This window comes from Bombus pyrosoma, linkage group LG1 (genome assembly GCF_014825855.1).
Source record: "Bombus pyrosoma isolate SC7728 linkage group LG1, ASM1482585v1, whole genome shotgun sequence".
Lineage (NCBI taxonomy): Eukaryota > Metazoa > Arthropoda > Insecta > Hymenoptera > Apidae > Bombus > Bombus pyrosoma.
The window spans coordinates 13,116,594-13,128,801 of NC_057770.1; the positions used below are offsets into that span (position 1 = coordinate 13,116,594).

The 12,208-nt window shown below is 33.2% G+C and overlaps 1 protein-coding gene across 11 annotated transcripts in view; it reads left to right on the forward strand.

Annotated features, from left to right (window-relative positions):
- LOC122565710 (protein eva-1) overlaps window positions 1-10,845 on the forward strand; it is a 328,494-nt gene extending 317,649 nt beyond the window's left edge. For 9 of the 11 annotated variants that reach the window (XM_043722242.1, XM_043722330.1, XM_043722160.1 and 6 more), the window contains 3 exons: window positions 968-1,201; window positions 1,883-2,114; window positions 2,417-10,845. In XM_043722242.1, the coding sequence (XP_043578177.1) occupies window positions 968-1,201; window positions 1,883-2,114; window positions 2,417-2,645 (695 nt within the window). In that variant the 3' untranslated portion in view covers window positions 2,646-10,845. The remainder of the gene's footprint in view (window positions 1-967; window positions 1,202-1,882; window positions 2,115-2,416) is intronic. The other 2 variants (XM_043722658.1, XM_043722820.1) reach the window with 2 other exon arrangements.
- The last annotated feature ends 1,363 nt before the right edge of the window (window positions 10,846-12,208 follow it).

The following is a 12,208-nucleotide window of genomic DNA, read 5'->3' on the forward strand; positions in this document are numbered from 1 at the left end:
ATTCAGAAATCAACCATTTCATGAAATATATAAAAAAGTAAAAAAGGACGAAATTATTATTGAAAATATCAATTAAAAATTTTAACTCATCATAACTAGCGGGAAAATTAAATATAAACTATCGTAATTACAGAACTTACTATGCACACATAAGCAGAAAATCTATTGAGTTTAGTTCCGAAATCAATAACCGCGTCGAAATATCGTTAGAAACTGCCACATGAACTTCATTTAATATTTATTAAATGATGTATACTATAAAAACAATTTTAAATAAATTAAATTGAGTTGTGTCCTGAATAAAATCCAGCTTTTATTTAATGTACAGCTTCCAATTTGTAAATTCATCCTGTATACTTTTCTCGATATTTTCTCTGATAACAAATTTTCTACGTATGCTCCATCACTTACACAGCACCCTTGTATACTCGCATTGATCGCAACATGCATAATAATACGACGCAATTACAATTTGGTGGAGGATTACATTATACATCATGTTATTCCCAATACTCATGTAAATAATCCGTACCTACGAATAAATCACAGTTGCCTTGCCAAGAAATACGCTATCTGTAAAATAAATTAACCGCGATTCGATTACCTTTGTATTAAATTTCATTTCAGTATTATTCGCGAAATCGAATCTGATAATCATATGTAAATACTGATTGCAACATATAATGTTTTAAATAAAATATAAATATTTATAAATTTTTATAAATACTTTATAAATATTTTTAACAAAATATTATGTTATAAAAAGATGTGCGCTCTATTTAAATTTTCTTGATATCATTTCTATCGCATTTGCGTAAAGATTCAGCTAGATTGTCGGCTTCTTGTAAATAACCATACGAATGGTCGATATAACTTATTGGCATTACTTGTGCATTGTCTTCTCTCACCCTTTTTTATTTCTTCTGGACCAATCTCCTCTATTCATATATTTCTCGCGTATACACAGTGGACATACGAACGAACAAGTTTAAATCGGTTGGTATAGGAGCGAAAGACTCGCCCCTAACATCTACAGTTATGCAAGGGATGATTATGTTTGACAACAATGTGGCTGATGTTACTACCAACAGTACGATGTCACCAATTAATTGCACCACGGTAGTCTACGCCTTTCCGGAAGAGGATCGTGTCGTTGTCGGATATATCAATGAATGGATCAATGCCTATTCGTTTATATCGAGTAAGTATCGAGGTACACTTTGTACCATTTTCCTCGTTCGATCTGTCGGTAACTCTACTTTATGGATTTCACTCACTGGATTTTGTTTTCTCACTCTACTTTATCGACGATTGAAAGGTATTGTGTGGGAAGATGTCGGTAAAGGGAGGATTCGTTCTTATCAGATATTGGAAAAATAGTTAATTATCGGGATATTGCGATCGATAATTTACTGTATCTGAATTAGGTAATAATCCTTTATACTGACTATTGATAATATTTCTTCCTTTTGTACCATATGGTATATGTTAAACAATGTTAAGAAGTTATTTTTATGGTATTTCAAATAAGAGATTTAATAATAATGAAAAAGATTGAAAATTGTAGAAATGGTTGTATGCCTAGATAATGAACTTTTTAACGTATTTATTTGCATCATGTAAAAAAGCGAAGGATAGTTGAAGACCATAGTAGAAAAACACAGTAGTGCATTTCAATGCTCGAAACAGCGTTTCATTTATTAGATTTGCAGTCTAAAGGATTGCGCATTTGTGTTTGGCATTGCATTTAGAACAGTAGACAGAATTTTTAGCAAATTTGCATGCGACTTGAACCTTCCCGAACCTCCCATAATTTATTTCAATTTTAGTTAAATACTTAAACTATGTCATTATTATATTTTACTCGATTCGCTTTATACAGAAAATCAAGAAAAGTTCTACCTGTACATCATAGTGTCGGTCACAGCCGGCATTTTAATTTTCCTGGGCCTGGTAATTGGACGACTTCTTGTCAGTCGTCACCGTGCAAAAAGAGATGCGAAATTCCATGCAAATAACGAAGCGCTTCCAAATGGATTCACTGATGACATTTCGGAGATCGACGCGGATATTGATCTTACCACGCCGGTGCCAGTCCCAATGCAAGACACAAGGTTCGTAACCCATTTAATTCCTTTTTCAAACAAGTCAATGTATTCGTTTAATATAATGTTCTCTATATGTCAATGATTTTTATCAATTATGGAAATCCTGGAATTCTGATGTTCAAATTGTAGTGTTAACGAACTGTTTTATATATACTATACATATTATATATAATGGATATATCCTCATCAAAATTTCAATATAATTAATATTTTCAAAAATTAAATAAACATCATATAAATCAACTACTATAATTAGATAAAACCAAATAAAAAAAGCGAAATTTCTAAATTAACTAAATTTTTTTTAGGATTCCAGAGACTCAGCTAGCCGAGAGGCTCCACGGCGATCGTTACTACGCAGAAACCAGGATACCAATGTCGCCCACCACGATGCACCCAGCGCCAGGACACTACCCTGGCAACACAGGTGTCAGGGTGGATCTAGGTAACCATATGGTGGGCACAGATAGCCTCCATACGATTCTACGTCCAGAAAATCCACGGAGCATGAGCACGAAAAGCTACTACTACGGCTGACAGGAGGAAGGGGGTGTCCCGCGCGAGGGGCGGCCCCCGTCCTTGAGCCCGGTACCAGAAGTGAGCACGCGGAAGTACTGCTTTTAATCGAGAGACCGATTGTCTATGGAACGGCGAACGAAGCCGCTGTAAAAAGCAGGCGTTCCATACTAACGAACGCTAACTCGTCGTCGATTGGAATCGTTGTTTCTTTGAGCGAAAATCAAGGAGGCCTTCGTCTTGGTACCGGAAACGAGCACGTGGTGGTGACCCTCTTTTCGTATATATCATCACTTCTTTCTTCCCCAATATGGAACTTTCAAAAGAAACTGGGAAATTTGATGAAAAATTCGATTTCCACGAGAGAGAAATCAGAAGAGAATAGAATCGTATTACAGTTTCCTTGAAGATTATTTCAATTGGTGTTTTCAAGGAATATTCGTGGTTCGTATGCTTTTAATACTGGAATTGACGGTATATGATCCGTGTAGATCAACCTCACGAAACAGATGTAAATTTAGTTGGATGCTGAGCATTGAGAGTGAACAAACTTGTTATCTTTTGCCGTGGAATCGTTCTACGCGTGCCGCTGCCCGACATCGGAAGCGAACGAGAGCTCAGCCAACGAGATGGGAACTTTAATGAGAGCGTTGTAAATATGACGTCGGTGTACTGAGAGTTTCAGCTATTTCTATGGAAATTCTAATGGGAAGCTCTGTTAGAAATAAAAATTCATTTAAGTGAAGATTCCTTCAGACACCGATCGAGGACAGGGATATTAAAGAAAGAAAACCCTTATTATTTGTTGAAGATGATGTTATTGAAAATAGTACTGTTTTTGATAAGAAACTGCGATTATAAAAGGTTGGATTATCGATTAGGAAGTATAAGTAAACGTTGAATGTAAATGACGGAAATAGAACGTTTTTACGCGGGCAGCATCCGTTTTTGCGATCGATACCGGAATTAAACATCTGCAATGTCGTCGTGTAAGATGATTATGATTGTAAGTAGATTTTGAATTGGGTAAAAAGAATTGTGAGAAGTGGGGGAAAAGGAAGAAAGTAACAATCGATACTGGAAAAAGATTTATTCTGGTCTATGGTTTAGGACTCAACCCAGGCAGCACAGAGACGCTTTATGGATGTTTTAAAGAAATCTAATAATGTCATTTTCAAATATCTCAAATATATCTTTCAACGCCTTAAAGAAGAGATTATCATCTTACACCAAAGTTTTCAAGATACTGACATATATACTTATTTTATCTTAGTGAGAATAATTATATTAATAATACTTATATTACAATAATAGCTATTTGTAAGACATCTTTACGTCGAAACATTTGGACAAACTTATACTTCGTGTGCTGTGTGGGAATAATTATTTAATTTGTGATTGAATTCTGATATGTTTCAGTTTTCTATACGAAAAAGCTCGATAATGAAAGACAAAATAAATTTATATAAATTGCAATTATAATTTAACGGGATAAGGAATTTTTGATCATTTCTTCTATTTTTAAAGTCAATAATTAGAATTCTATATCATACAAATTTTCTGCGTGAATTATTTTCATTAGTAGATCAAGATTGAAATATTTTAGTAAGAATTTCATGAAAATGAAAAAGAGGTACCACTGCCTATTGAACAGTAATAATAATAATAATAAATATGCAAAAAGGCGGATCAATATCCTATGTGTACGTACAATAATTTGTCATTCAAGAATCAAGTTTTTCTAACGAAAATCACGCACACACTTCTTTAAAAGAAAAAACAATACATATCTGCGCCATCTGTGTACAGCAATAAACAATCGCAACTTTTTCCATTCGAAAAATCATTTCTCCTTGTCGAAAGATCGAGAAGACTGTCTGAAAAATATATATCACTGCCTAGTCGATGAGAAAATGATATACGGGTCCTTTCTTGTTAACCAGATTTTCTTAGATTTTTTTCAAACCGGATTATGCTACCGACGTAGCACTTAAAGATGATTCATGTGATAGGAACAAATGTTGATAGCGTAGTGGTCTTGATAATAATTTTTCTAGTACGAACTTGTAGCATATTTCTCTTGCTGGAAAGAAAGAATAAAAGAATAGAAAATTATGCGTGGCTCAAAATATAAATTTATATGTTAGTATTTTCTTACGAATTCGTCTATAAATTTTATGAATAATTAGAAGTTGCCTCAGAGCTAACATGAACTTTACAAATATGGCTTATGATTTTTTACTATGAACACATTATTATGTTTTAGCAGATTATATTTAGTAATAACTTTAAAATCATAATTCTTCTTAAATATTAATGAAAATTTTATAATTAAATATTTGAGCGACGCATACCTTCATCGTCATCTACAATGAAGACATTTACATTATTAGTCGGTAGTATTGTTTATATTTCTCTCGATTAAAGCTCAGTGCACCGGAACGAACAGTCAGCGATCAGAGGATCAATATTGCAATCGATGGACGAACGAACACAACACGATCGAACGACACGAATCGACGATCGATCGATCTTCCTAGTATAACATCAATCTCTAATTATCACTGTAAGAAAAATAAAAAATGAACCAAAAAAGTAAATAAAAAAAAGGAAGGCAAAGAAAACCAGAACCATATGGATCGAACGCTTAATTTCTATCTAAATTGATTGAAATCGGGATTCATTATGATCGATGGTTAACCGTGTGCTTCTAAGGAAACAGGAAATCGATCGATCTCAACGAAGCTACAGCGGTTTTGTATCTCGAATACACGCAACATAAAAAAAAAAAAGAAAAAAAAATAGAATAAAACGTACCGCGAAACGACTTTTATAGAGAAACGATCTGTATGTATATCACGCTGTAAATAGAAACAATGTAATTTACGGTAATTGTTAAGAAATTCAAGCAAAGAGAGAGGGAAAGAAAGAATGAGTGTTGTATGTAAGAGAATATTGTACCTAGATCGAAAGTGTAATGTAATCGGAGGTTTCGTAGTCGACAACTTACTCTCTGTGCCATTGTATCGATTTTACGAAGGAATGAAAGCTTTCAGTTGTATTTTTAATTAATTGATAATAGGTCCTTCAACTGGAATTTTGTACAGTTCGAAGGAATTAACTTTATTAAGTGAGGATTCACAGTGCCATTCGTTCTCGCATATGATATTAGGTTCTTTTTATTTAGATGTAAACCGACGTTTATTTTAAGATGAGTGTATAAGTAATAATTATTCATTTGTACATTAATTCTTACGCTGTATGTTTGCACACTCATCGGGGCGCTATTGCAAATAACGAGGATACAGTATATTTAATATTTAAGAATTATACGGTTAACATTCTAATAATTGAATAGCTCATTGAAGTTGCGTAACGAGAATAGCACGAGAAACAGAAATTTCTTATATACTTGTATACTTGTATATTTATATTTTTGTATACTTGTATTTAAGAAGGAAAATGTAGATTATATAAAACCACATTTTACTCCGAAAAAAGTGATTTTAGGTTCTTACATTGGTTTCTTTATTTCTTACATGCATGTTAGGTTTTTAACGTCTTAAAATTATATATAAACCTTTATGCTTTAGTATTCTGGATAATTGCATACATTTTGAAATATTCTTTCCGATTAAAATTCATATTAAATTTCGTTAACTTCCTTTTACTCGACCAAAACATTCGTATTAAAGGTACAAGAGATGAAAATAAAGCATGATACGCATTGACAATAACGGAATTAAAATAAACACATTTTGATCTCAGAGTTCAATACGTCAATTTCAATTCAAGCATTATTTCTATCGTCAAAACATATTTCGAAAAAGATGATTCTCTCACGCGACTAAGCGGCCGACTATAACAATGTAGCCCATAACAGCAATGGAATAGCTCACACAACTTTTCGGCAACAAATGATTTTACAACTGGTTGAATCAAACAATAAACCATGCAATAAATAATAATCAAATATCTGTACCAAGCAACTAATTTTATAAAATGGCTTACTTTTGCTGGCTATAAACTACCATAACATACAAAAAAATGGAGGCTTAGAAAATAATTATTTACCAAATACATGGTATAATAAGAAAGAAATATAGACTCTATGAAACAACGATCAAATTTCTGTCATTTTTCATTCTTAACTGTTAAAATTCAAGATCGTTTGAGTTATTTTGAGTTGTGATACTTTTGAAAAACATGTGCGTTATGTTAAGTACCTACACGATATCAATGAGCTAGCCAATTATTAATTCGAAAGGCGTACGAAGAAACCTGCGTTGTTCCGCTGATTAGATCGCGTGGTAGAGATATAATCTGCCATGGCCGTGTTTTTAATTGGTCTGGCTTAATTAAGCCACTTGTGCGGGATTGTGGCGAGTCGCACTGGTTTCCAGGAAAATTCTAATTGTCGGAGGAACGCTGGTTCTCTGCCCTTTTATTCTCACTTCTCAAATATTTCGCGTTTCTACACGTTCTTTCTTCCATCGCTTCCCATATTCTTCAACTTGACAGGATTTTTCACTTTCTTAAAAATATGTATTCTGATTCATCGTCATGAAAGTTCAATAAGTCGATTAGACACTGGTACAGGTGGATTAACAAAAATCTTATTGCGTATTTAATTAATATCTATGTCTCTTTTTTAATCAAATTTTGATTAATTTAGAAAATTGTATTAATGTAATAGAAGTTTATGTATATTGTTTTATGAATTTGGTTCAGATTGGAGGAACGTTTAAGAACCTCTTTTGTCAAGTTCTCTTAAAATTTCGTATGTTAGCAAGATTCTTCTCCAGAGAAAACTGTGTCTTTTAATATTATATTCTGTGGAGGAGATACGATTTTACATAGTCAAATTTAAAGTGTATTATTATTCCATGTTTTATTATTTCACTGGATATTGCATTTAAAATATTTATTTGTAAATCAAACGATTTCCTTTTTATTCGCATAACTCGCCTTTTATAATTCGATGCGTATTATTATGTATGTAAATGAATTTGATTGTTTCTTGTTTTGTTATTAACAATTATTCTGATGATCGAGTTTCACGCGCGCAGGAGGATAAATTTCAAGTAATTTGCCGTGGGTTCAAAATGTCCCATTGGTACTGGCTCAATGGAATGAAAGATATGAAACAGAATATAGGTACACAATGAAACGTTATGATGTATCGATGTGCAGAGTATGAAAGGATTAATATCGTAGATTCACGTAACGCACTCGATATTCAATAAACATTCTGGTTTTATAAATAATTCTTGTGTAACGTGCACAATGCAGTAGTAGTGTATATTGATATCGATTTGCTTTCTATTTATTTATGCAAATACTAATTTTTCGAGTACTTCATATACTACTTAATGTTTTTACGTTTTAATCCTTTTTTTAAATATATAACATTACCAAAGAGATTAAGTTTATTTCTATTTTGCTTAAGATACTTATATATACTACTTTTTAAGAATATTTGTCCTAATAATAGAATAATTTAAAATTGAGTATAATTACCTTTTAGGTGATTTTTAGGCGAATAATATTGTTATAAATTACCAAGGAGCATCAGCACGAGAAATGGTATCGCTTTATATTTTACTTGAAAGTATGATTACTGTTTCTATTAATATATTAAACGTTGCGCAGGTTATTATTTATTTCATGTACTATTACATCCAACTCAGAAAGCGTGCAAAATCATACCAAAGACAAGTTGTTAATGCATCGATCGATAGATGTATCGATAGATAGATCGATAGATGATTATAGGGCTCAGAAATAAAGACACGAATTAACTTCATTTTCATTTCAAAGAAATTAATCTCCTAATTCAAGAATTACACGCAATATAGTATGTATGTCTGTATTTGTTTGAGAGTTTATCTTTAATAAAATAGATCTTTAATACTCAATGTAATAATAGGTTTTAAGAACATTTAATTTACAATTTTTCACTTTTCTCTGTAATTCTACTAAATTAAATATTATATATAAGATTGAGTAAATTTCGCTAAGATCCACAGCTCCAAATAAACTACAAAATGTATCTTAAATAGCAAAACCGTGCTTATTGAAAAAATTACAAAGACATTTCAGAATGATTCAATAACACAATTTTTTTTAAATAAGGAAACGTCGCCACGTTTCTTTCCGAAATGTTTCTTTTCTATTTCGTGATCTTTCTTCCTGAGCGATCCAAATTACTTTATTGTCGGGGCGACTTGTTCGAAGCGGAGTGCCTGATATCACTTCGCGAGGAGCACTTCCAAGAGAATTACGTGCTCGTCACTGACTTTGCGGATAAAATGAAAATTCCTGCTAAAGGGATCTTTCAAGTAAGTTAGAAGAACACACGTGCTCCGTGTAATGCATAAATGGAACGGAGCGCAACGTGATTTGTCACGACATCCGGAAACGGCATTTCGTGATGGGGAACATGCGATGGAAAGGTTCATAACTCTGTTGAAATTGGGGAGAACTCGGATATAATGCATCATGGAATTTTAAATTTTGAGATAGATAATATGGCGGTATTAGTTTCGAGAAAATGTGCATCGTATTTCGGTTAATTTCCGAAAATTTTGATCATGAAATTACTAGATACATACAATCGTCTTTCATACTACGGTTTGAAGAATCGTAACATAACTGTTAATTCCTATGATATGTTATATCGACAAAATGACTGTATAAGGAAAGCTTCGCATTATTTTATTTCTATAAATATATTATTATATATTAAAATTCATAAAATCACCAACCACAAAATTACACTAGAAAAAATTCTAAAAACTTGTGTATGTATACAGAAATTTGTTAGAGTTTAAATGTTTGATTATGTAAGGAAATTCCCATAATTCTTTTTAGACAAATTCGAAAGATTCGTAAAATAATTTATTTGAAATTGTTGAGCTTGTTATTTCGAGAACGTGACGAGACGTTTGCTCTGTTTTCGTATAAATCTAGCGCTATACGTATTGATTAACGTAGAACAAATGTAAAACTGGAAGCGAGGGGCGAAAAAGTTTGACAGCAGTTGAGCAAGTTTTAATATTTGTAGAAGGAGTCAGGGATGTAGCTCGTTTCGACAGAAACTTTTGAACGTTCCAGAGTGGTAGGATGTATTTATTGTTTCGATTGTTCGATCGGTTCGATCGATCCCTCCACGATTAAACGTTGCGGAATAAAAGCAGCATGAATTCCAAAGGCAGAAAAGGTTTCTGTATTTGTATTATTTACAGGAAACTTCATACATGTCAAAATTGAAAAAAAAAAAACAGTACAATTCGTTGTTGTAAAATCTTGCATGTAAAACTACAGTGTGGATTTAATATTTGTGATTGTTATTTAAAATGATAATTGTCATCAACTGTCATCAATAACTATTTTTTATATCGTATCATGAATAATGCACGCTAAATATGGAGTAACTGCTCATTTTCAACAGATCGATAAATGGATCAAACTTACCAAATCTCATTAAATTGTGTGAGAGTGGCACGTACCCATTAGAAGGACTTGCTTCTTGCGAAATTTACCGAGTATTTTGTATGAAAAGTGGCGAGAAATGAACTTTACGATGGAATGTGTGAGAAGACGAAAGAGAGGAATAAGAGAGAAATGAGTGTAAGAGTGTAACGAAAATCGACGAGTTTTTATTGTAAGTATCTCTTGTTCGTAAGCACTTTGTAAATATCGCTGTATCATAAATAACCGTGTACCCTACGAGTTCGACTCCTCCCCGATCTCGAATCGAAAAAGGAATCAAAACGGGACAAGAGGATTAGTATCAAAAGAATGTTGTTGTTCAAGACTATATTAGGAGAAAAGACAGAGAAAAGATGTATGAAAAGATGTGTGAATTTTTGCTCGAAAGACTGAACAACCAATGTTAGCAGTGGGAGAAAAGAAAAGACGAAAGTTTATCGAATCGAGTAATGAAATTGTATTTACAAAACGTTATCGAATGATTATTAATTATATACAGATGAACGATGAGAGGCGAAAAACGGGGTGTTTACAGGGATTTTAAATGTAGAGTTTCTATCTAATATGGTGTATCGACAATCGATATCGCGGAGGAAGTACGAAACAGTGTATCGTTCTGTTAATGTTTTGGAGCGAGTCTGGAATCTCGAATGTACGACAAATGTTTCCAATTTGTGTAACTAACCCTTAAATGATTTACAATTATAATAAATGAATTACGAAAAGATTTCTTATGTTTTATCGTTCTTATGTGTGCTTCCTATGATTTCTCTTCGCTCGACCGTTCGCGGAGGAGGCGCGTCAACGGGAGTCGTAAATTCCCGTTACGATTAGGTAATCAACGCCACGAATTGATCGATCCCCTATTTCGGTTAGGATAATAGAGGTGGTTGATTTAGTATAACACTGGATTAACAGGTTATAATATACACTTTATTCCAACAATTTGTCTCGCGAAGAATATAAATGTTCGGAGAGACTCGCGTGGTAAGTTACGATGTCGAATTGTAATGTCGTTTACGATAAGGTTAGAAGTGTTTAACTCGAGTAGTTACTAGCAAGACTACGATGTCAATCGTAGTAGGAGTAACTTGCAAGTAGTGAGTAACGGTGTCGCAAGAGGTATAAATCGCAAGTAAGATATGAACCGAGAGATGTTTTTTTTTTATTGTTTGTATTTAATTTTACAATTTGTCCAGTGGGACATTAGGTAAAATGTTGTAACATGTGATTGAATAGCATGTGGATGGTTACCCCCAGCGGGGAACCATCTTCGTGTTTGTTAGGTTATATTCTTTGTGAGATTAGTTGGATGTTTCCTTTTTAGTCTTCTTTCTATGCTTGTGTTGATCGTTTCCGCAGCCAGCCGGTTTGGTTGTGTTGTTATTCTTTCTTTGTACCTTTCCGCGCATCTGGTAATCTCCTCCTTGACCGTTGGTATTCCCAGGTCCTTCCGAATATCCTCATTTTTAACGTACCATGGGGCGTTTACTATTGTTCTAAGAATTTTTGCTTGTAATGTCTCTATTTTGTTTATATAGCTCATTGCTGCTGTCCCCCATAGTGGTATTCCGTATGTCCAGATTGGTTTTATGATTGTTTTGTATATTTTTAACTTATTTTCTATGCTTAGTTTGGATGTTCGACTTGTTAGCCAATGCATTTGTCTCCTTGTTGTCTGCATTTTTTCTATTATTGATTTAATATACTGTTTCCATGTGAGTTGTGTATCTATGTGGAGTCCTAGGTATTTGACTTGTCTTGTTTGTGTTATGTGCGTGCCGTTCAGTAGGATGTTTGGTGGTGTCTGTTTTCACAATGTGAATGTAATATGGTTGCATTTGTTGGGGTTTGCTTTTATTTGTTTAACTTGCAGCCACTTTTCTATTTTCGTGTGCTCCGGTGTAGTGAATCAGAGAAATATTTCAGAGTTAAATAAAATTAATGATTAGTGATAGTGAGGGGAAACCCAGCAATGCAGCAGCAGATACCAACAATTAAAATTGCAACAAAAGGTGAAAGATATTATATAAATAGGTTGGTAGATTTACCAGCCCTAAACCAACAACAACAAGTTAATAATAATCAAA